This window comes from Toxotes jaculatrix, chromosome 12 (genome assembly GCF_017976425.1).
Source record: "Toxotes jaculatrix isolate fToxJac2 chromosome 12, fToxJac2.pri, whole genome shotgun sequence".
Taxonomy (NCBI): domain Eukaryota; kingdom Metazoa; phylum Chordata; class Actinopteri; family Toxotidae; genus Toxotes; species Toxotes jaculatrix.
Window position 1 is genome coordinate 10993324 of NC_054405.1, and position 22435 is coordinate 11015758.

Genomic DNA, 22435 nt, shown 5'->3' on the forward strand with positions numbered 1-22435 from the left:
ACATGAGCTAACGTTACTGTTTTTCCTGTGAATGTATGAGGCGACTGCACCAGCAGATGTCCACGGTTCCTGACATTTTCTTTTTTTTTTGTGGTACATTTAAGACTCAAACTTGTAGCTAACGCTAGATTTGAAAAGTTCGCCCAGAGAAGAGTAGGTTTTCACAGGGTTACACCAACTTATAGTAAAAATTTGTGATTTGTAGTTGTGGTATAACGTTAGAGCGTAACTTAACGTTAAGTACCGGCTATTTTGAAACAGCTACTAGCTAGTGTGTGGGCTTATCTTACATTAATGTTAGTTACACCAAAAAAGTGTAGCTAATAAAGTAAATTGTTTTAAAGCTTTTAAAAAGATGACATTTAAACTCAATTAAATTAGCGGCTAGCTAGTGCTAAGGGTTGGTGAGAAATGTTAGCTAACCATAACCGTTAAAGGCCTTAACTCCAGTTAATTTTTTCCCAGTACAAATACACACCGGGAACTTTAAGGCCTTGAACAAGTATATAGCTACTATTTTAGAAGACAAGTACCAGGTCTAGTGTTTACTGTAACCCGAGGCCTGCAGGTTAGGAATAGAAAACTTTTATTTTGAATGACGAAAAGGCATAAATCTCGCCTAAAAGTTGCTATATTCTGTCATATCAAAATGTAAATAAAGAGGGAAATCACAGGATTATACACAGGACCCCCAAGAGTTTCCCACAGGTCCAAAGCAAATAAAAGGAATATCACTTATATAGGAATTGTATTCCTTGACAGCAGTGTAGTGGAGGCAGCTGCGTAAAGTGTGTCCCTGTAGTCTGATGAACTCATAAACTGGCCTGTATAAGTTCACTGTGTACACCCGTTCATCCATCCTTTACAGAGGCAGGCATCAGTCATCAGCATCATATCTGATTACTTTTGGCAGATCATTAACTTTAGTGTTGTCGCCTCCTAGCGGATTTATAGGCCACAATCTGCCTGAAATCTTCTCTCATCTTTGCAGTGAACGCTTAACGCGGTCTCAGTTTTTACGTGAAAGATTTCAAGCTTTTTTTCTTTTTTTTTTTTTTTGTAGAAAGTGACCGTGCTGTAAGTTTATCCGTTTGGATCCCGAATGGAAGTGCGTTTATACAAAGCTGCTGGGAAAAGAAAGTCAGCCAGGCAAAGGATTGTGTGGTTGACGAGCTTCACCTTCAGCTGTGCAAGTAACCAAAAGTGTGGTCAGCACCAGTCTGCAGCTGCTGGAGAAGGAAATGGGAGAAACAGCTCATTGCTCACTTTCACTGAGGCTGATCATACACTCTAATTATTAGGTAAGACCGGGTAGGCATATTTGTCTGTACTTTATGAATGTGTTTCTGCCTGTCTGTATAATTGCTTTATGTGCAAGTTTCATACAGTTTTCTTGTTAGCTTGTACTGTGTTTCAGTTAAGTTAATTAAAGCTTTTCATGTTTGAAATTGGTTGAAGAAATATCGAGATCCTTTGCTTAAATGAAAGAACTATCACAGTGCAAAATACTTTTATGAGGAAAATTCTGCAGAAAGAGCTGTGCCATTGTTTTTATAAGTGTCCTGTTATAAACCTAGACAAGGAAATTCTTGTGTGTTTGTGATGCTAGATGAAAAGTAAATCAGTCATCAGACTCATTAGGATTTAACTGCTGGGAATAAAATATCATAATCCATTGCCCTCACAAAAGCAGAGGAATGGGAGCCAGTTCAGTGTAATTGATATTTATTACCACTAGGAAGAGCCCTAAGCTTTCCTATAATTCAGCACATCAAGAGGAGTTGATGTAGTGATAAGCTCCTGGTTGTTGTCCCAGTGATCATGCAAAGGAAGTTACATTATTGACCTCTTACTCATCCTTTTGTTGTCTGAAAACAGACTTAAGATGACTACACCCCCATAGATGTTTGTTCCATCTGTGTTTTTGTTTCTAAATTCCAGCTACATACACAAATATTTTTCCACGGCTTGTTGATTCGCAGGCTTTTGTTTTGCGCCTTGATCAATTTATGAAGTAGCCTTTGTGGTGTAATGGGGATCTGGGGGATGAGAGGCAGTAGAGGTGAGAGAGGGGTGAAAGGGACGGCAGATGGGTGCTGAAGGAGCTCAGCACAGATGGACAATAGGTAGGAAATGGCGTCTCTACCGAGAGCATAATGAACAGTGGGGAAAGCAGGGTTAGGTACCCCAAACAACGTTCAAATCTATTTTTTATCTTTGTTAACTTTGTGACAAACTTCGTAACAGCTCTACACTGAAGTGTGTATAATGCAGCATAACTTCAAAGATAGAACGTAAAGAAGAAAGATAGAAATAGACCATTTGAAGATGTAAAGATTAGCATGGTGAGATAAGTGCGAAGTATTATATCTCATTTATTCTGTCACATAACTTGTCTGTGTGTGTGTGTGTGTGTGAGAGAGAGAGAGAGAGAGAGACAGGGAGAGAGAGAGTGGGAGAAAAGAGAAAGAGGAGAGAAAGAAACCATTTTCCACCACGCCTAAATAAATCATCATCCCTCTGTGATTCACTGTTACACTGAATCGGAAAACCTTAGCAATTTAAATACAAAGTGAGGAACCATTAGTATACATCAGGCTCAAACACTGTGCAACACAAGCAGTCAGTTTATGACAGGAAGGTTATTCCAGGATCTCTGGATTTCTTCCATTATGTGTCAGATGTTCAGAATTAGTTTTTGAGTTTCTAATGTAATTATTTGAAATTGAAGTCAGGCAGAGGGCTGTAGCTGTGAATTCGGTGTCCTTAATAGATGAGAGAGACATATTTTACTTGCTTTGGAGATACTTCACCACTTTTAATAAATAAGCTTAAAAAATTATTGTGCATCTTTTACAGCGTTTTGGTGTTTAACAGAAGAGGGTGTAGAGACAGTTGAGGCAGATAGAAAGTAGGTTTACTTCTTGAGAAGTAGTTACTTGAAATAAATCAACTCAGTTCTGCCATACATATTTTAATAGCAGTTACACTTTTGGAAAGTGTTAGATTCCAGTTCATCAAACATAATACCATGGCTTCTCTTTATTTGAAATTAATGATGTGCACATACAGGAGACTGAACAAAAATTTAGAAAGGTATAGTTCAGCTTAGAATTGAGCGCAAGCAAATGCTCGTGAAGGAAGATCCTGAACATCAGGAAACAGCTAGGAAGGAAATCCTTCTTACAGGAACTGCTAAACAAAGATAGGAACGCTGATTGAAAAAAAAAAAAAAAAGCTCAGCTGGAAAATAACGCAGCTTAGGTAATGAAGATGGACTTTACAGTTAAACTGTAGTTTCGTTCTGATGAACTTTCACGTCTTTTCGATTTCGCTGGCACTAAGGTTCTTGCCAGATGCTGTTATGTGTAATGTGTGCAGAATAGAGAAACCAGATGTTTTAGGAGAGTACCCTCATGTTTTCCACATGCATATGGTTACACATGTCCTGTCTTGGATGTCCAACTGCTAGCAATCTGTGTGTCTGAGACACCTGTGTATGGTTATGACTCAAGTAAATGTCTAGTTGACTTTTCTCGTGACTCCAAAAGAGTAAATAGGACTTAAGAAATACCCAAACATACCCAACTGTGAATTTGTGCACAGAAGCTAAGGTTTCAGAGGTTTCACTCATCAGATGAACTACTACGTATTGTATTACAAAACTTTGTTTTATGTTCAGTTATTTATAATTCTTTATTTATTTTTCTGGTTGCATTTTAGACAATTGCTCTCCTATGAATACAGTGACACCCAGCTGAGGGAAACCAGGCCCTGAGCCTGAACCCTAGCCTGGAAGTGGAACTCACAAATAAGCTACTGGTGGTCAAACATGAACCCATTGTGCTCATATGTGCTCCTATTAACTCTAATCATTCATATTAGTTTATCCATACTTCAAAGAACATTGGTTCCAACAATAGGGACAATTGTTCAGCATGCATTAACTTTCATATGTTTAGTTCAGAAACATTTGAAACCAAATATACAGTGTATCCTGAAGTGTAACTCTTATTCAGAATGTTTCCTCAATGCACTGTTTGGCTTTGATATGGGAACACAACAATACCTACCATTCTGCTATAGTCAACTTCCCTGTGCCAACTGAATGATCAACCACCATCTCATTGTTTGAGTTTCTTTTGATTTTTGCACTCTATACAAAATTGACCTGCAGTGACTGATCATTTAAGGTGATGCTGGTGAACAGAGCACATATAACTCAGCGTGGGAATGCAGTGGGGTAACTGAGTAAACTACAGGGTCAGGGAGGCAAAGTTTTCAGTAAGAAAAGCTGTGAGGGAAAAGGCTGGACCTGGCAGGATAGCTTTCCATTTACAGTAAAAGTGGGCGGGGCACCAAAATGAGGTTTTGAGTGAAACCAATCGGTACAGCATCTTTTACACAGTTTAATGAGTGTGGCAGTTTCACTTCTTCCCTATACGTGTGCACTACATACATTCAGGAGTGACAGGGAGGGAGCAACATGGAGATTTCTTTTTCTCCTCCCTTTAAGCACAATTGTGACAGCCAGAGATTGAGAAGAAGAGCAAGAGACTTTCTCCATCTGGCTAACATTATTCAGATTCCTCAGTGTTGGATATTTGATGATGCTGGCAAGGGAAAGAGAGTGAGGCGTGGAGACAGAGTGGGGGAAAATGGGGTGAGAGGAGAGACAAAGGGAGGGAAACCAGAGGAGGGTGCTGTTCTCCCACACAGAAGATGTAGCCTCGTCTGCACTCCCCCAAAATGCCTAGAATGTAAGAAAAGAGAAATCTGACAATCCATGCAGACAGCATATTTTATGTTAAATTACTGCTATGTTAAAAATTAAAATTTGTTGCATTGTGAATATTGCCAGGAAAACCAACCAGCTGGGGAATATGATAGCTCAGACTTACATCAGATTAATAACAGACTTTCAAATATCTGCAAAGAGATATTTTGATGTCATTTCATCAGCGGTGGAAGACAGCCACAAAGAGACAAACAGTCTTGCTGGTGAAACGCTTCCATAACTCACATCCCCTGTGAATCTGTCTCGGCTTGTGGGAGAAAAGGGAGGGAGCAAACTAAACTGGGAGGGAAGGAAAGAAAGAATGTACTGAGATCTCATCATGTGATTTCTGTTTTTTCCCTTTTTTTATATAGCTGTAGAGTGATTACATGTTTGTAGTTTGGGGCTCTTAGCAAATTTTTCCAAACCCTTTGAGCCCTCTGTTTCTCTGGCTCCTTTTTTTGCATTATCCAACAGCATACTTTCCCTTGACTTTTTTTTTTTTAGTCCAGCTGTGTGACGTGTGAGTGGAGTTCCTGCCCTTGTTTCATGCAGTATGGTTTAGATGGAAGGAGAGGGACTTGTGGAGAGGCGGACATTTACTTTGACCTGTCAAAGGGAAGATTAATTGAAGGTATAAACAAGTGGAGCTGTTGGTGTTTTGGCCTGAGTGCGTGTGCTCTGTCCTCACAGGGGAGCCAGACGAGGAGGAGGAAAGACGTGGAGAAAGAGACCAAGGCAAAAAGAAAGTGACTGACGGGGAGAGAAATTAAGTTACCTAAATCCGTCGCCCATGGGCAAAGGTGGATGAGAAGTTACAGTTGAGGAGTCTCTCTGCTACAGGAGGAGGGGCACCAGTCCAGGTGGAGGGGGAGGGAGGGGAAACCACCAGTTCAGCCACTTCTTCCAGCAGCAAGAGGACAGGATGAGGTACCAAGGCAGGGTAAGATCCTGACTGCCATGATGCTCTTTGTTGTATTTTCATGTTCAGTGCTGCACACTAGCTGGATTTAAAGTGTGTGTGTATATTATTTGTGCTTATACAGTAAAGCAAATGATCCCATCCATCAGTTCACTGCCTCACTCATGGAGGGAAAAGCAAAACAGAACGATGAGTCACTTGTAGATTTTTGTTGGGTTGTTATTTTTTTTGCCAGTGTATGAGTCAGTGTGTAATTTGGTTTTGTATGAGCTTTACCTTAAGCAGTCCAAAGAGGATAAACTTGGTGTTTTTCCACAATATCCATTACTGGCACATCAGAGGTAGGGAGCCAGCTGTGGTACCAGAGCAGCTCGCCCAGGGACAGAGTGGTGGGGCATGCCATATAAGGAAGACAATCCGAATGGAGTCGGTCCAGCAGAGCTTAGTCATGGGGGCCTGGAGCCAAGTCCTACAGTTAGGTTAGCCTCCTTGCTGGTTGTCACTGCAGCTGCACCTTCAAACCTGCAGATTTCACCAAAACTCCCTGCTACGCTGAGTCAAATCCCACATTAAGCAGTCAAGCATGGTGGGAGTCAGTTAGATCAGACTCTTGCTGCTGTAACCAGCAAGCCTCAGGTTAGTTCACTGACAGCAAAGCTGCAAGGATTACACTGTATTCTGGTTAAATCTCCATTCTAGATCTGTAGCCTTTATGGTGTCTCAACCAAGGTGTCTCAAAAAAGTTTTTTCACATCCTTTAAAGATTTCCACTTAGATTACGAAACCCCAGTGACAGCAGTGTTTCTGTGTTTTGGATGTTTTGTTTTGAAGTTTTTTACCATTAAAAGTGATTTCTTCCCCCCACATTTTATGGTGATAAAATTCCTGGGATAAAAGTAAAAAAAAAAAAATCCAACTCATGACTGCTGAGAGATAGATCCTTGAAAACAAGGTTTGCTGTGTTTTTGAGTTATAAGAAAAAGCTGTGTTTTGTTGCTTGGAGACTCCACTAGGTATCAGTCCACAGTTAATTCTGTCTTTCATAAGTCAAAGAAACAAGTAAGCATAAGAAGATCATTACACGATTTTGGATGTTTCAGACGTTGGAAAGATTGACACTCTCAGCACAGCAGCTGCTGTACAACTGAATACCATCAGAGATTAACATAAAAGGTGTGAGACCTGAGGGAGATGGAATGAAAGATTCAGGCCAAAGGAGTCTATTAAAGTTAAGACCCACGTAGTGTCATTGTCATCTGCCATGAAAGGTTGATGTGTATGCTAAACACATGGAGGTGTTCTCCAAGTTTCATAACAATGCGTAACCGCACTTTAAGCAATATGACATTAAATGCGATAAGCAACCACATACAAGTCAAACTGAAGCAAGGGTAAATATTGTGCATATTTATGTTGATAAATTTAGTGAAATCCTTTCAATTTATGCAGAATATTTCATTTTAAGTTAACAGACTGTCAAAGAATTATGGGAAATGTATTTTGGCCACAGCTGCACCTTCATTGCATCCTCATACCTCAAGCAGCGTAGGGATAATTAGGGCCAGAGCACGAAATTTGTGCGAAGCCCCATTGTAACTGAAGGAACAATAATAATTATTATTATTATTATTATCCTCCTCCTCCTCTTTTATTTTTCTCCCGGCTCTTTGTCGGCTAATTTGACCCTGAACGTGCTCAAAAAGTCACCAAACTTTGCCCAAAATTGTTCCCCGACAAAAATTCTTGTTTGACAGCGGACCTCCTCCTAGGGAAATTGTCCGATTGCGCTAAATTTTGGTCAGATTGTTCAGAAGGCATTAGGGACAAAAAGTTAACAAATGTTTTGATGTGGGTTACACAGTCTGTCCGTGGCGCCGCCACGAACTTGACTCTTTTCCAACACACAGGAAATGGATGTACCGGTATTTGTGCCTGTATCTCCCACATACTTCATCCAATGTGGATCAAACTTTACAGTCAGGATGACCTTAAGACTCTCAACTGATTTATATGCTCATATGATGATACCCTCATAGCGCCCCCTGCTGGGAGGGGGACATGTCTTTTCTGTTGCTGTATACTGCTGTCCTTCTCTGGGGAGAAAAGCAGGAGAGAGGAGAGGACATAGGAGGACTCTGGTGCTTGGCTGCGCCGGCTGCGACTCCCGCGGGTTGCAAGGAGTGCGAGGGCCCTCCCACCGCTGCTTGCAGCTTTAATTTTATGTTTGTAATTTTTTTTTCTCGTGGGTATCATCAGTGGAAATGATTGGCCAGGTATGCTGCCTTCTACACATTCACAGTGTTTGAAGCATGAGCAGCTGCTGACACACAGCATAGAAACATTTGATAGTATCCACTGAACGCCTGCCCCAAACCTGACCCTGACATTCCTTTGTTGTATCCTTTGGAAAATCTGACAGTGAACTGTAAGTGCTACAATTAGTATTTGTAGGAAGCCCACCTGCAGGAGTGGGAGAACAATACTCTAAGGTGAAGTAGAGAGGAGGGGCTACAGTGGAAGTGTCCTTTGACTTTCTTTTGCTCTCACTTCTTGGCTATCTTCCACTGTTGTCCTCTTGTTTTTTTGAAGGATTTTCCTGCCTCTAATGCTCAGAGATAATGACCTTCTACAGGCATTAACCAGCCAAATGAGACCCTTGAGAGGTTCTTGCATTCAAGAAAAACAGAAGTCCAGTGGAAGTCTGGCCCCTTTGTTCCACTTTCTGCTTGCTATTTATTGTTAATGAATGTATAAAGAAAAACAGCCAAGCTTTTCTCATAAATGTGTCTTTGATACTGAAGATACAGGGCAGCTGGTTGGGCTGAAGTGTAGAACGTTGATTACACACTACTTTGTGCGGTTGGATATTTATCATCAGTAAGTATTGACTGCTGACATCTGACACTTTTATCTCTTTGTATGTGCGTATACATGACCATGCATGTGGTTGTGTGTGTAATATCATGTTTTAAGGCGTATCTGAGAATTTCACTCCGTCGACTTGTATTTATTTCCTGTCTCCAGTGTGATGTTTGCCATCACAGTGCGGTTGACATGTACACACACTTTCCTCGCAGCAATGGTTAAACCCGTCTGGTGATATAGAGCCGTGTGTACTGTATATACATCATAATACGCTATCTCACTATCACATAATAGATGAGTCTGTCACGTCTGTTTATCATTTGGATGCCTTAAATGTCTCCATTGTTTAATCTTGGCGCGGCTTAATGGAACACTTCTTACTTTGTATGTTTACAGAGTGTTGTTTTGGTAATGTGTTCAGTAAGTCTTGTGTCATTTGCTCAGATATTTTGAAGATATTTTTGAAATACATATTGTCTTGCTTCATAAATAGATTCTATTTTGAAATATTTGTTATGTGGCAATTATTGCAATACTGAGCACCAGATGTTTATTCTTTCATAACAGGGTGAATGTAGAGTGCATCAGATGAACTTGGAATAGGCCTTTGGTGCCCCCTGCTTGTCAGCAGAGTGTAACTACATCAATTACAGGGTTATCAGTAAGAACAGAAATCATTTCCCTCTCTGGTTTTAAAATGTGAAGCAACTCATGTATCCAGTATAACTCACATTAATTTTGTCAGTCTACCACAAACTGTTAGATGGCAGTCTGTCTGCGGTGCTATACCAGAATGAGACTCACCTCAGTTAAACTGTGACAGGTGCTTCATTTGTGTGACTCTGTAATGTCTCTCCTTCTCTCTCTTCCTGCAGGAGGTGGACATTGAAGGAAGAGTGCGCCTGGTGATGGAGAGTGCGCTGACTGCGCGGGACAGGGTCGGGGTGCAGGACTTTGTCTTGCTGGAAAATTACAACAGTGAGGCAGCCTTCATCGAGAACCTGCGTCGACGCTTCAAAGAAAACCTCATCTACGTAATGAATCTAATTTTCCTCATGTGTTCCAAAACATTTCAGCTGCTGTAGTGAGACATGTTTGAATGTAATGTCTGTTCTTGTCATTTTTTTTGGCTCAGACATACATTGGCTCAGTGCTGGTGTCAGTGAACCCTTACAAAGAGCTGGAGATTTACTCCAAGCCGCAGATGGAACGTTACCGAGGGGTCAGCTTCTACGAAATATCGCCTCACATGTGAGTCACTTTGTTGTCCATGTTTTACCACAATCCTCTGTTGTCAACGGCCATGATAACCATCACATAACATGCTGAGAACTATATATTACTAAACTGATTCTCTGTGATCTAAGAGGATGCATTAAGGTATGACTGGCATGACAAGTATTCTGTGCCTAACCTTGTCACAGGCTTTATACAGCTCAGTTAATATTTACCAGAGAAGATCTGAATATAATTAATAATAATAATTAATGAATAAGTCCAAACTCTCGTTGAAATCTATTTTTTTATGAACTTGCCTCATATATGATTAATTGACCATATTGAAGTATTTCACCAAGAAATATTATAGCTGCTTTATTGTAAGTATCAGAAAATCAGTTTGATATCATATTAGGACTAACTAATACGTATGGAAAATGTAATTTTGTAATGTTTGCGCACAAATAAATTAAACGAACAGCTGACTGTACAACTATAGGGAGTCATAACAAAAAAAACTTCATTCCTGTTCTTCCTTGAAGTGTCCTCGTGTTTTCAATGTATTCCATCACAATGGTTTAACTCTCTGTTGAATTCTAACACTGCTTTTGCGTTTTCCCTCAGCTACGCTGTGTCAGACAACACTTACCGAGCAATGCGGACTGAGAGGAAGGACCAGTGTATTCTCATATCGGGTGAGAGTGGAGCAGGTAAAACAGAGGCCTCCAAGAAGATCCTCCTCTACTACGCTGTCACCTGCCCCACTAATGATCACATGGCTGCCCTTGGGGACCGCCTACTGCAGTCCAACCCTGTCCTGGAGGTATGAATTTCAAACTGAACAGCCATTATCATTGAAACTGATTTATCATTCACAATGCACTGAATGCTATCATCAGATTGATCTGAAATACTTTTAAGCGCTTTCTCGTGATTGTTTGATTTTGTTATTGTATTCTTGCCCTTAATTTCACTTCCTCCCTCTAATTTCCTGGCTCCCTTGGTTTTTGCAGGCATTTGGCAACGCCAAAACACTGAGGAATGACAACTCCAGCCGTTTTGGGAAGTACATGGATGTCCAGTTTGACTTTAGGGTAAACACTCCCTCCTTGGTTTTTCTCATTCTTTATATAAATCATAAACCCTTACACCACACTGACAACATCACATTTAATGTAACTATATCAAAGATAGTGACTCAAACACTGAAACCTCTGAAATCATCAGTAAACCTGATTTCACAGTTCTTATCATCTCCTATCTTTTTCTCTAATCTCTCCTAGGGGGCACCAGTGGGCGGTCACATCCTGAACTACCTGCTGGAGAAATCTCGTGTAGTACACCAGAACCATGGTGAGAGGAACTTCCACATCTTCTATCAGCTTCTGGATGGAGGGGACGAAGACCTGCTTAAGACACTGGATTTGGAAAGAAACCCTCAGAGCTACCAGTATCTGGTCAAGGTGTGTATGGTGCAGGAGTCTTATGAATTTCAAACTGAGGTCTATGCAATTGTAGGGTCATTTGTGGTGTAACATTTAATTGTCTTGTTTAGGGTAACTGCCCCAGAGTCAGCTCCATTAGTGACAAGAATAATTGGAAAGTTGTGATGAAAGCCCTGCCTGTTATTGGCTTCACCGAGGAGGAAGTGCAGGTAAGTAACAGTCAGCAATGACTGATAGCTGCCCTTGTGCAGGCAGCAACAATGCTGTTTTGTTTTTCACTCATGTTCTCTGGTTTACCACATTTACCAAGCAGTTTCAACTGTAGAGTCACAGGAATAAATCCAAGAAAGGCAATGTTCCGACAATGTGCGTTATACTGGGAATATTATTTTCAGTCACGAACATGCCCACTCTTTCTTATCTTACATTGTTTACACTGGCAAAACATCACATTTCTTATCAGCATAAAAACATTCAGGACAACTCAGAACGAATCCAAAAATAGTGTGACAAGTATAAACCACAGGATTCTGTTCTGCTTTAATAGTAAAAAAAATCTAAATCTTTTCCATTCATTGTTTTTCACCAGAAAAGGTTTTTGTATCCCTAAGGCTCAGCTATTTTTAATTCCGTTTTTACTTCATAAAACATTTGCAGAGGCAAAACGTTTTGAATCCTTCCTCCGTTAACTTGCTGTCTCATGCATTCGTCACCATTTAGACGTGTTATTTTGCATAATTGTAGCTTTTCACTCTCTGTTTCTGATTGTCATTTAAATGATATAAACATATTGTGAGTGACTATTGCAATCACTGCCCAGTTAAATACAAATGCTTCACCTATGCGGTTGTTGTTAACTGTGTTTTCCTGTGGCTGACCTCAGAAATTGTTGAACATCATCGCCGGTGTTCTTCATCTGGGAAACACTCAGTTTGGGGAAGGGGAGGAAGGAGAAACTTATATCACCACTGAGACCCAGATAACAAATCTTGCGAAGGTCAGAACAGTCCCACTTGTATTACTGGATGTTCAAATATGCAGAAAGAGTCACAAAAAGGCATTGCTGAGAACAGATGTGTTGTTGTTTTCCAGCTGCTGGGTGTTGATGGCTCAGCCCTGAGCGAAGCACTCACTCACAAGAAACTCACTGCCAAAGGAGAGGAGGTGACAGGCTTTTTGTCCTTGTTCCACGTGTTTTTAGGTGTTTCCTGTGTATTGCGGAGTTGTATAATGTTGTTATGTACATTTGTTCATTACAGATGATCAGCCCACTCAATTTTGAGCACGCAATGTCTGCCCGTGATGCCTTAGCCAAGGCTGTGTATGGTCGGACCTTCTCTTGGTTGGTGGAGAAGATCAACCAGTCGCTGGCTCCGAAGGTGCAGTAAAGCTCTGATAACAACTTAGAGACCACAGTGGAAATTCCATCATTGTGTTGTGGGGCTGTTTCTGTGTTTTACCATTAATTACTTAATGTGTACTTTATATGTTATGCAGGATGAAATCTACCACAGCAGTAAGTCCTCCTCAGTCATCGGACTTCTAGATATCTATGGCTTTGAAGTCCTACAGCACAATAGGTATGAGTTATACTTCTATACTATACTTATTTCCTTTTTTCTGTCACACCTTAATTTGCTTCTCATCACAGCCAAACCAAATTCTTTGCCAATAGCAGCCTCTGATACACATGGTTTTTGCGCTTAGTGTAAATTTGACCTAAATTCCCTCATAAATCTGTCTACAGCTTTGAGCAGTTCTGCATCAACTACTGCAATGAGAAGCTCCAGCAGCTCTTTATTGAGCTCACCCTGAGGTCTGAGCAGGAGGAGTATGAGACAGAAGGGATTGCAGTGAGTCAATTTGTTGGTTGGGTTGTAAAAACACACAATTTTGACATATTTATTCATATTTCCGTTTCCATTGCTAACACAGCTTCTTCTTTCCCGCTGATGTGTCTCACTGATTCCAGTGGGAGACGGTGCAGTACTTTGACAACAAGATCATTTGTGACCTGATAGAGGAGAAGCACAAAGGCATCATCTCCATTCTGGTATACAAATGACAACTGCTTGTTTTTATTTCAGTCTCCAAATATAACAATATAGTGCTATGTAAGTTAAACAGTGTGACTGACTTTCAGGATGAGGAGTGTCTGAGACCTGGAGAGACTTGCGATGTCTCCTTTTTAGAGAAACTGGAGGACACACTGGGCGGCCATCCCCACTTTGTCACGTAAGTATCCTCATAGATATAATAGTGTTTGATGTAGACCTACAGTGCAAAGACCCTTTGAATTACAGCCTCTTAAATCTGCAGATTTATGTGCGTTTGTTTCCACATCTCCATGCGTGTGTATGTCTTTCAGTCACAAATTGGCGAATGGGAAAACTCGCAGGGTAATGAGTAGGGAGGAGTTCAGGCTGCTGCATTATGCTGGAGAGGTCAACTACAATGTCAGTGGTAAGCTCTAACTCAACCAGTTGAGTTGTGTGTCATTATAAGAGGCGACACTTATTACAGAGCGCGACCCATAACCCAGTGGCTCCTTAATGACAAACAGCAGTGATCCTGTTTGTCTCATTCAGGTTTTCTGGACAAGAACAATGATTTGCTGAACAGGAACCTGAAAGAGGTAAGCATAATGAAAATGCACTAGGTGTAGCCTCACCGCAATTCGCCTTCACTTGAGTGAAGAGGAAGACGTGGGGGCGTGCCGTGCTGATGTGGTTGTGTGGTTTGGTCTCTGTTCAGGTCATGTGTCAGTCAGACAACCAGATACTAAGTCACTGCTTCCGCAGAGAGGAAGTGATGGACCAGAAACGCCCAGAGATGGTGATCACACTCCCTCCCCCCTCTTCTCTCTCTCTCTCTCTCTCTCTCTCTCTCTCTCTCTCTCTCTCTCTCTCTCTCTCTCTCTCTCTCTCACTCTCACACTTTCGCTCACTCATGCTCTCTCTCACTCTCAGTTTCTACATACACAGACAAATGTACAGAAAAGTTAGTCTCTTGTTTGTTTCTTTTTCTGTCCTGTAGGCTGCCACTCAGTTTAAAAACAGCCTGATGAAACTTATGGAGATCCTCATGTCTAAAGAGCCATCGTACGTGCGCTGTATCAAACCTAATGATGCCAAGCAGCCAGGTACACTTTGACTCATTGAATTTGTTGTGCTTTATATTACTGCACTGTTATTATCAAATAAAAGCTGGTTTTTGTCTTAAATGAGAACATGCTCAAACGAATTATGGCAGATTCTAAATAAAGATCAAGGAATAAAAGGGGTAAAAAAAACTGTTACCTGTGCTATTTTGGTTCATACATAATAATAAAATATTTCCACACAATTATCAGTACGACATTGTCACAATGTGCTGTCAGTCACTAATTAGATTAATTCTTTCTCTGGACTTTCATGTTGCTGTTAATAAAGCTCAGCAAAATCCTGCAGATTCACAATAAAAGCCTCTGAGGGAAAGCAATAAATTATGCCCTTTGAAGTATTTTCATATGAAATAGATTGAGGAAGTGTTGGGTTTGCATCCACAAGAAGTTAGCACAGAGCATACAGTCAGAAAACAAGAGGGTTTATCACTAAAATACAAAAAAGGACACATAAAACAGTGAAAATTTGAAATAAAGCTAGGTCTGTAATAACATAATAAAATAAATGAAGGCCTGGTTTCTTCATTCTAAGAATCAAGGCCTTAGTCACTTCTTGAGAACTCAAATAGCATAGCATAGCATAGTATAGCATAATATAGTAATAGTATAGTATAGTATAGTATAGTATGTGTGCCATATGTTTTTCTGTTAGTGTATCATTGTCAGCAGTGAATAAGATCTCTGCCTGCAGGAAGGTTTGATGAAGTTCTGGTGAGACACCAGGTGAAGTACCTGGGCCTGATGGAGAACCTGAGGGTCAGAAGAGCTGGCTTTGCCTATCGACGTCGCTTTGAAGCCTTCCTGCAAAGGTGACTGACCACCTCTCCAGATAAATTACAGCTTCAGTGACCATATTATTCTGCCTTCTGTCATTATCTACACAATAATTTACAAATTCCCTTAGGTACAAGCCCCTGTGTCCCGAGACGTGGCCCAACTGGCACGGGAGACTTGCTGATGGTGTGTCCACACTGGTCAATCACCTGGGCTACAAACCAGAAGAGTACAAACTGGGCAGGTAATGTGTTATTTGAGAGAGAGGACAAACTGGCAGCATTTCACCAGTACTGTCACACTTAGGGATCAGATTATGGGTCGGCCCTTCGCTAAATATGTGCAGAAAAACATTCTGTACATCGATGCAGTGTCACCTTTGTGCTCATCACTCTTTTTTGTCTTCTTTCTGCAGATCAAAAATCTTCATCCGTTTCCCAAAAACTCTCTTCACCACAGAGGATGCACTGGAGGCAAAAAAGCCAGAGATAGGTTAGTAATAGTGGTAAGGCTTAGAAACACTGGGATGTCACAATTGAAATGAACTGGAAGATAATGACTCCCAGTCACATATTACCTTTGTGAAGTACTTTTTCCAACTCTTTTCTGAGGCTATAGTTGTGGTACCAAAGTGGTATTGTTGTACTGCGGCATATTGTGAGATGTTCATATTATTGTGTTCACACCTATAGAAGAAGCAAACCATCTCCTCAGTGCAAACATCACCCTCTATCACAGTGAATGTATTTTAAACACAGTCGCTTTGGATTTATAATGAATGCACAACATGTGTAATCATTGAATTACATCCTATGCTGATTCACTTCCTGTGCCGGTGGTATCCACAGCAGGACCTCTGGAACACCTTAATGGAGAAGCTTAAATCCACATTTAGCCTCTTTTCTTTGTTTTGTTCCAGCTTTGACTCTGCAGACGTCATGGAGAGGCTACAGGGAGAGAGCCAAGTACCAACGCATCAGACATGCAGGTCAGAGCACCTCCCACTGTTGACTACAAACAGGCATAACTACTCACAGAACTGGTCAGGTTTATTACGTTTGGATATTTCATGCTCTTATAATTTTGATGCCTGTTGGTTTAACCTTCCAAACAAGCCTTAGTTCCAGTTACTTTTCAGATGGCGTTTTACTTTCACTTTTACTTCACATGCACATAAAAATGCTTTTGGATCACCATCAAAGTTCTGAGGGCCCACTGTTCATTGGAAAATGATGTACTGGCTTGCAGTGACCTTTCTACATCATATGGTCCACACTCCAGCTCATATGTACTGAGCATACATGGTTGTGTTTTTTTGTTTGTTTTTAATTATTTTCCAACATGTCTACTTGGGCCTAAGTTGACTGTATGTTTCAGTTAACTATGCTATACTAACCTTGGGATGTTCTTAAAACATCTTATCTTATAAAAGTTGTCTTGGTGTTAAGACGTGCATGTGTGTGTATGTATAGTGATAGTGATCCAGTCTGGGTGGCGAGGGATGAAAGCACGCAGGAGAGCAAAGAGGCGTCGACAGGCTGCCGAGTTAATCCGCAGGTGCTTGACTGATACTTTCTTACTGTTTGTTTCTGTATGTATTTTTTGCGACTGCATTTTGCATGCACAGTATGTATACTTCCCTTTCTTATATCTGTCTTTTTTTTAATTTTTTTTAATCAGGTTCATAAAAGGCTTCATCTACCGTCATGAGGAATACTGCCCTGAGAATGCGTATTTCCTGGATCACGTACGCTACTCCTTCCTCAAGAATCTACGTAAAAACCTGCCCAAGTGCGTTTTGGACAAAAGCTGGCCGACACCTCCCCCCTCCCTTGTTGAGGTACAAACAGCCTTCACACACAGAGATCATCATTCTGCTGCCTCATACAGCTTATCACATACAGCTAAAAGTAACAATACAAATAAGAATCAGTACCGTTATCACTGCAAATTCTACACTGTCTATTCCATGGTGCCCTACAGGCCTCTGAGCACCTGCGGGTACTGCACGTGAGAAACATGGTCCTGAAGTACTGCAGAAGGGTCCAGCCTGAATGGAAGAAACAGGTATAGTGACAACAGAGGGAACAAGGTTTTTTTTTTATTTTTTTTTTTACCTCCTGATTGTTTAAATTTGCTTCATTTATCTTTCCTTTAGATGGTGCAGAAAGTTGTAGCCAGTGAGATCTTCAAAGATCAGAAAGACAGCTACCCTCAGAGTGTTGGCAGGCTGTTTTTGGACTCCCGGCTTGGTACGTGATCATGCATGCACTCATTCCCTCGGTAAATAAAAAAAACGTGACACTAACTGAGGATTTCCCATTGCTTGACACAGAACGTGAGCAAATCAACCTCAAAGTCATCCAGACTCTTGGCAATGACAAAGTGCAGGTGGGATTGTACTTTTTATTTTTTAACATGATGATGGTGATGGTGATAAGTGCTGCCTGGCAGTAATGCACATCTTTGTTCTCCTCAGTATGGTGCGTCAGTCACAAAGTATGACAGGAGGGGTTTCAAGCCTCGACCTCGCCAGCTGCTCCTCACGAACACTTTTGCTGTGCTGGTGGACAGGACCAAGATCAAGCAGAGGGTTGACTACCCAGCTCTGAGAGGTAGCGATGGGATGGGGGTCCGAATATTTTTTTGGTCGTGTTCTTTAGTTCAGTGAGTCCAAGCCAGGTTTTCTCTTTAAACAGGTATCTCTGTGAGCTCTCTCAGCGATGGGATGTTTGTTCTGCACATGCCCATTGAGGACAATAAGCAGAAGGTACGGCAGGACACAGCAGTCATGAATGTGAAGTATACAGCCAAGCAGCTACTCTAAATCCAGCTCTGTCTGCTTCAGGGCGATCTAGTGCTGCGGTGTGACCATGTGATCGAGCTGGTGACAAAACTCGCCATGATGGCCGGCAAGATCGACAACGTCAACATTTGCCCGGGCAGGTGAGTCCTGTCTGACTGCTCCGCGGTGCCAGCAGAAGTCTGCAGTTGTTGCTAGTCCGACAGTTCTTATCTTCTTGTTCTTGTCTTTATTTGTTACTTCCTGTGTGGTACGCAGCATTAGGTTTGCTGTGGCTCGTGGCAAGGAAGGAATCATCGATTTTGTCAGGAGCTCAGAGATGAAGGTGGCCAAAGGCAAGCGTGGACATCTGCTAGTGGTGAGTCAGTGTCTGCTCTAATGTCATGAGAGGAGCCTGCAAGGAGTGAGTTTAATAAAAAAAAATATTTCAGCCAGCTGATCTGTGTTCAATCTGTTTTCGCTCTGCAGAGTGTCCCTCGCAGCAACACCACATGAAGGCACAGAAAACAGCAGCCAGACAAACGGTAATCCTTTTCTGCTGACTGGAGGATTGCCTCTCAGAAATAGTCGTTACTTGTAAGTTTGCAGCTGACAAAATGATACCATAAGTATACACAACTTGCTCAACTAAAGGAAACTCCTGTATCGATTCATATACATCATCATTATTACAAGAATGTCTTCAGTGTTGCAATGATCACTGATCCTTTTTTTTTTTTGTTAAATTAGAAAATCATAACATGAAGTCATCACAGTTTCAAATGCTTTGTCTCTTTATTGTCAGTCATACACAAATATATTTATCTATCAAATATAAAATGTCTTACATAAAACACTGTATCTCTGTATTGCAAGAGAAATAAAACAAACCACTTTGAAATAAATAGCATTTAATAAATATGTCAATAAATAGTAAATATATCTTTGGAAAGTCCTGTAGATTGAAGCCTTGAGGGGAAGAACAAGATGCTCTGTTCTCTGTTCTGCGAGCTTATTGCTAACTTACAGTTAGAGGTGAGACAGAAACTGTGGGAAATACCCAAGAAATCCCTTAAATATACTGGAATACATTATGTAAAAAAGCAGACCTTAAGTGTTCAGTTCTTTCTTATTTTGGTGTGCAACTGTGTGTTGTTGGGGTCACAGCACTTTTTTTTTTTGAGTCATGACTGTGTTTTGGAAGCCAGTAGGAGGAAGTCTCTTGCTAACTTAGTGAGGTAAAGGTCTAGATCCCTTAGAATGATGTAGCCCTCCACTCGACGGTCCCATACTGTTTTGGAGCTGGTTTCTGGGTTCAAGGGTATCTGTATTGTAGGAGAGGTTTGCTGCATGCTCCTCATGTAATCCATCTGGGGAAGAAAGCAAAACAATTTTTTTTAACAGACTGGTCCTGGTGTCACTTCCTCCGAAGTCTTTGTGTGCGCTAAAACACACAAGCGGGAGGTGGGGGGTGGGGTTGGACATCATGTGTGTGGATTTCAGACCGTGGATACCTGATTACTGACTTGGCTCATCAGGTCCCTCAGATCCAGCTGAACGTGCTTCATGCTCTGAGGTAAAGTGGCGCGGACCGCCGTCTGCTCTTTCTCCTTCTCCAGCTGTTTTCTCTTCCAGTCCAGCATATACCAGTAGGCTTGCATGTCCTTGAAAGCAGCATGCAGTCGTTCCCAGTCCTGAAAGCACAACAAGATAGAGTCAGATGATGCATAACAAAAATGTTGCACAATCCACCCCCTTCTTAGCTTGATATTCTAAAAGGGGAATTCCACTCAAATTTTTGCAAGTTTTACATTCTGTAAGAGCAGACATTCTGCCCATGTCATCAGGTTTCGTTATTTTTTTTTTTCTCACCATAATGGAAAGCATTTCTCAAAACAATGAAAGAAATTTTCAGAAAAATTTGTGAATATGTTTCGTGGAATAACCAATTTAAAGATTTTTTTTTTTGTTTTTTTTTGTTTTTTTTTTTTTGGTTTTATGGGATTGTTCTGAAATACAGGCAGATACTAACCGTTAGGTTTAGCCAGCTGGAGAAATCTGTAGAAAGCAATGGCAGGTTCTTCAATTGTCGGCTTCTGTCCTCAAAATGCTTATTTCCCAACTGCTGCTCCTTCTGTTAATATAAACATAGTTATGGTTAAAGAAGAGTTGTAGCAAATGCAGGATGTGTACAGAGTTGGCCAGGAATAAGGTGGCTAGTCAGGGGGAGCAGGGAGATATATTTTTTTCTAGTACTCACATATTTCCTTAGCAGCTGCTGGACACGGGTTCGGGTGGACCTCGTGAGACGGAAGCAGTTTTTATATCTGTTCTTCTGGGGGACTGGGGCTGGAGCAGAGTCCACACAGTTCAGTATGCAGCAAAGAAGGATGAGAGCCCGCCACCAAACAGTCATCTGAAACATTCATTGATTTAACACGTTACTCTCTTTATGGGAATTCAGTCAATTTCCATATTGGGCATCTGAAAGAAAGTCCTTCAATATTTCTGAAAGAAAATCCTCCCCGCATCCTTCAACCACATGGCATCAGCCCAGACATGCTGTATTTATTATCTAATTCAGTAACACTTGGTCTGGTTGTACATTTATGGAACCAGAGTTTGTCTTGATTCCTCTAAATGGTTTCACTGTGGAGGGAAGCATTTTTTAACCACTGTCTCCTTTTTGTTTGTGGCCTTGCACCCTAAGATGTAAAGGTCTGAAAGGTCCTCAGTCCTAATCACCGGACTACAGATTTCAGACTTTGCCAGCATGCCACATCGGTCCACTGCAAGTGCCTGACTATCAGAATCAGAAGTATAAACTCTATCTTTTCTTTCAGGTTCACTGGTTCTGTCAAGATTAATCTGTAGGGAAAGAAAGAGGCGAATCCTCCTTTTCATTTTTGTCATTTTATTCCGTTGCATCATTTGTTGTTGGTGCAACACAGTCTTCCTGATGAGTCAACATGTTTCTCTCTCACAGAAAGCATGACAGTGTTCTCTAATGATCTCTCCCAATTATTGATAACAAAAGCGCACTCACTTCTACACAAACAAACTGCACAAACATCACAATATTGGAACTGAATTGAACTGATTGTGAATAACAGACGTCATCAAGCATACAGAAACATTACAGCAGCAGAGGAGCCTTTACTTCAAACACACAGTGTCTTAAGATTCACACACACACACACACATATATATATATATATATATATATATATATATATATATATATATATATATATATATATATATATATATATATATGTAAGATGAGATATCTTACATATATATATATACACACACGCATGCACACACATATATATGAGATACATTGCATTAAACTGAAGTATCTATATTTTCAAAATGGGCTTACCTTGGATGAGCAGTGAACGCCGCAAGAGCAAGATACATACAAGCTTTGTTGAAGCCCACATACAATTTATACATTTGTGAGCTTTCGGTTTCTGAGTGATCTGGAGTTTTTTTTTTTCTTTTTCCTTTCTGTCTCTCTCTCTCTGTCTCTCTCTCTCTCTCTCTTACTCACCCTGTTTCAGCATCTTGCGGTCACTGACACTCAGGAAGTGTGGAAGTCAATCTGTAAGAAACCCAATATAGCTCTAGGTTTTACCCCTTACCACAAACAAAATGCATCTGCCACAACTCTTTTTTTCTCACGGACATGTGGGGAATGGGTGCTTACAGCACTTATAATACGTTTTAGGTTGCAATTGTCTACGTTGTCTATTATTTAAAGTGATGTTTTGAACTCAAATAATAAACAGTTTATTGTCATAGAGTGTGATTAAGTCCTCGTGGCTTTGAGTACAGTATGGCAGTTTATTAGAGATGCGTCACCTCTGGAACAGCATGTTTAATGTCAGGTGACCTCTTCAGCGTGAACTATATGTCATCTTCTGTTTTAATTATTGCTTTGCATGCTCATACCCTGTTTTAATTTTATATTCTTTCTGAGCATTACACTTTGGTAAATTTACAGCAATGTGTATTAATGTGCACTATCATAGTTAAATAACAGGAATGAATAAATGACTAAGCTGTGCTGTTCCTGCAGAGTTTCGTCACGTAATCATTTCAAAATGACAACCTTTGAGCAATTTAAAAAAAAAAAAAAAAAAAACTTCTTCTTTCTTTTTTTTTCAAGAAACAGCAAAGTTCAGTCTTGACTGTGCATCTTAAGGGAATATTTCGGGAGTCTCATGATGTAGATGAGTAAAGCAGTTTCTCTAAATCTAATGAAAACAAAACAAAAAAGAGAAAAACTCATTTACTGTATTTATTAGAAATCAGTGTTTTACCATAGTTCCTAATAGCAAGGCAAGTCGGCACACTCTGCTAGAGTTTGACATCTGAGGTGTGAATGGATTAATTTAATATTGTTTTTATTATGACAAATTAAAAATGGATGTAAATAAAATATTTCTTGACCACACATTCTGATTTTTCTAGTTTGAAGAAT

General features: G+C 40.6%; 2 protein-coding genes across 6 annotated transcripts; one reads left to right on the forward strand and one right to left on the reverse strand.

Moving 5' to 3' along the window:
• Positions 1–1121: 1121 nt before the first annotated feature.
• On the forward strand, positions 1122–18577 carry LOC121190506 (unconventional myosin-Ic-like). 3 transcript variants are annotated; one of them, XM_041051302.1, is made up of 33 exons: positions 1122–1301; positions 5471–5720; positions 9440–9598; positions 9700–9815; positions 10407–10605; positions 10796–10876; positions 11066–11245; positions 11338–11436; positions 12111–12224; positions 12320–12391; positions 12487–12606; positions 12725–12807; positions 12975–13080; positions 13200–13280; positions 13371–13462; positions 13596–13690; positions 13816–13862; positions 13982–14062; positions 14264–14369; positions 15082–15199; positions 15295–15408; positions 15580–15656; positions 16084–16152; positions 16637–16721; positions 16845–17004; positions 17148–17231; positions 17323–17416; positions 17500–17555; positions 17644–17779; positions 17864–17934; positions 18013–18110; positions 18226–18325; positions 18436–18577. In XM_041051302.1, the coding sequence occupies exons 2-33, from the start codon at positions 5703–5705 to the stop codon at positions 18460–18462; spliced, it is 3138 nt and encodes a 1045-aa protein (XP_040907236.1). In that variant the 5' UTR covers positions 1122–1301; positions 5471–5702; the 3' UTR covers positions 18463–18577. The 3 variants fall into 3 exon arrangements, with proteins under 3 accessions (XP_040907236.1, XP_040907237.1, XP_040907238.1); XM_041051303.1 differs by lacking the exon at positions 1122–1301 and adding an exon at positions 5179–5300; XM_041051304.1 differs by lacking the exons at positions 1122–1301; positions 5471–5720 and adding an exon at positions 8461–8576.
• Positions 18578–19055: 478 nt separating this feature from the next.
• Positions 19056–21418, reverse strand: LOC121190507. 3 transcript variants are annotated; one of them, XM_041051306.1, is made up of 5 exons: positions 21332–21418; positions 20207–20362; positions 19979–20080; positions 19461–19640; positions 19056–19316 (listed from the first exon to the last, which is right to left on the reverse strand). In XM_041051306.1, exons 2-5 carry the CDS (start codon positions 20360–20362, stop codon positions 19131–19133), a joined length of 624 nt encoding a protein of 207 aa, XP_040907240.1. In that variant the 5' UTR covers positions 21332–21418; the 3' UTR covers positions 19056–19130. The 3 variants fall into 3 exon arrangements, with proteins under 3 accessions (XP_040907240.1, XP_040907241.1, XP_040907239.1); XM_041051307.1 differs by lacking the exon at positions 21332–21418 and having other exon boundaries at positions 19473–19640; positions 20207–21119; XM_041051305.1 differs by lacking the exon at positions 21332–21418 and having other exon boundaries at positions 20207–21116.
• Between the last annotated feature and the right edge of the window lie 1017 nt (positions 21419–22435).

What these genes read in the sequence shown, in the direction of transcription:
- LOC121190506 (XM_041051302.1), top strand. An exon ending in TGAACAGGAACCTGAAAGAG is followed by an intron (nt 13,863 to 13,981) that starts GTAAGCATAATG and finishes GTCTCTGTTCAG; the next exon opens with GTCATGTGTCAGTCAGACAA. An exon ending in GAAGAGTACAAACTGGGCAG is followed by an intron (nt 15,409 to 15,579) that starts GTAATGTGTTAT and finishes TTCTTTCTGCAG; the next exon opens with ATCAAAAATCTTCATCCGTT.
- LOC121190507 (XM_041051305.1), bottom strand. Translation starts at nt 20,371, where the DNA reads ATGTTTCAGATGACTGTTTGGTGGCGGGCTCTCATCCTTCTTTGCTGC. An exon ending in AGCAGCTGCTAAGGAAATAT is followed by an intron (nt 20,081 to 20,206) that starts GTGAGTACTAGA and finishes TTATATTAACAG; the next exon opens with AAGGAGCAGCAGTTGGGAAA. An exon ending in TGAGCCAAGTCAGTAATCAG is followed by an intron (nt 19,317 to 19,460) that starts GTATCCACGGTC and finishes TTTCTTCCCCAG; the next exon opens with ATGGATTACATGAGGAGCAT.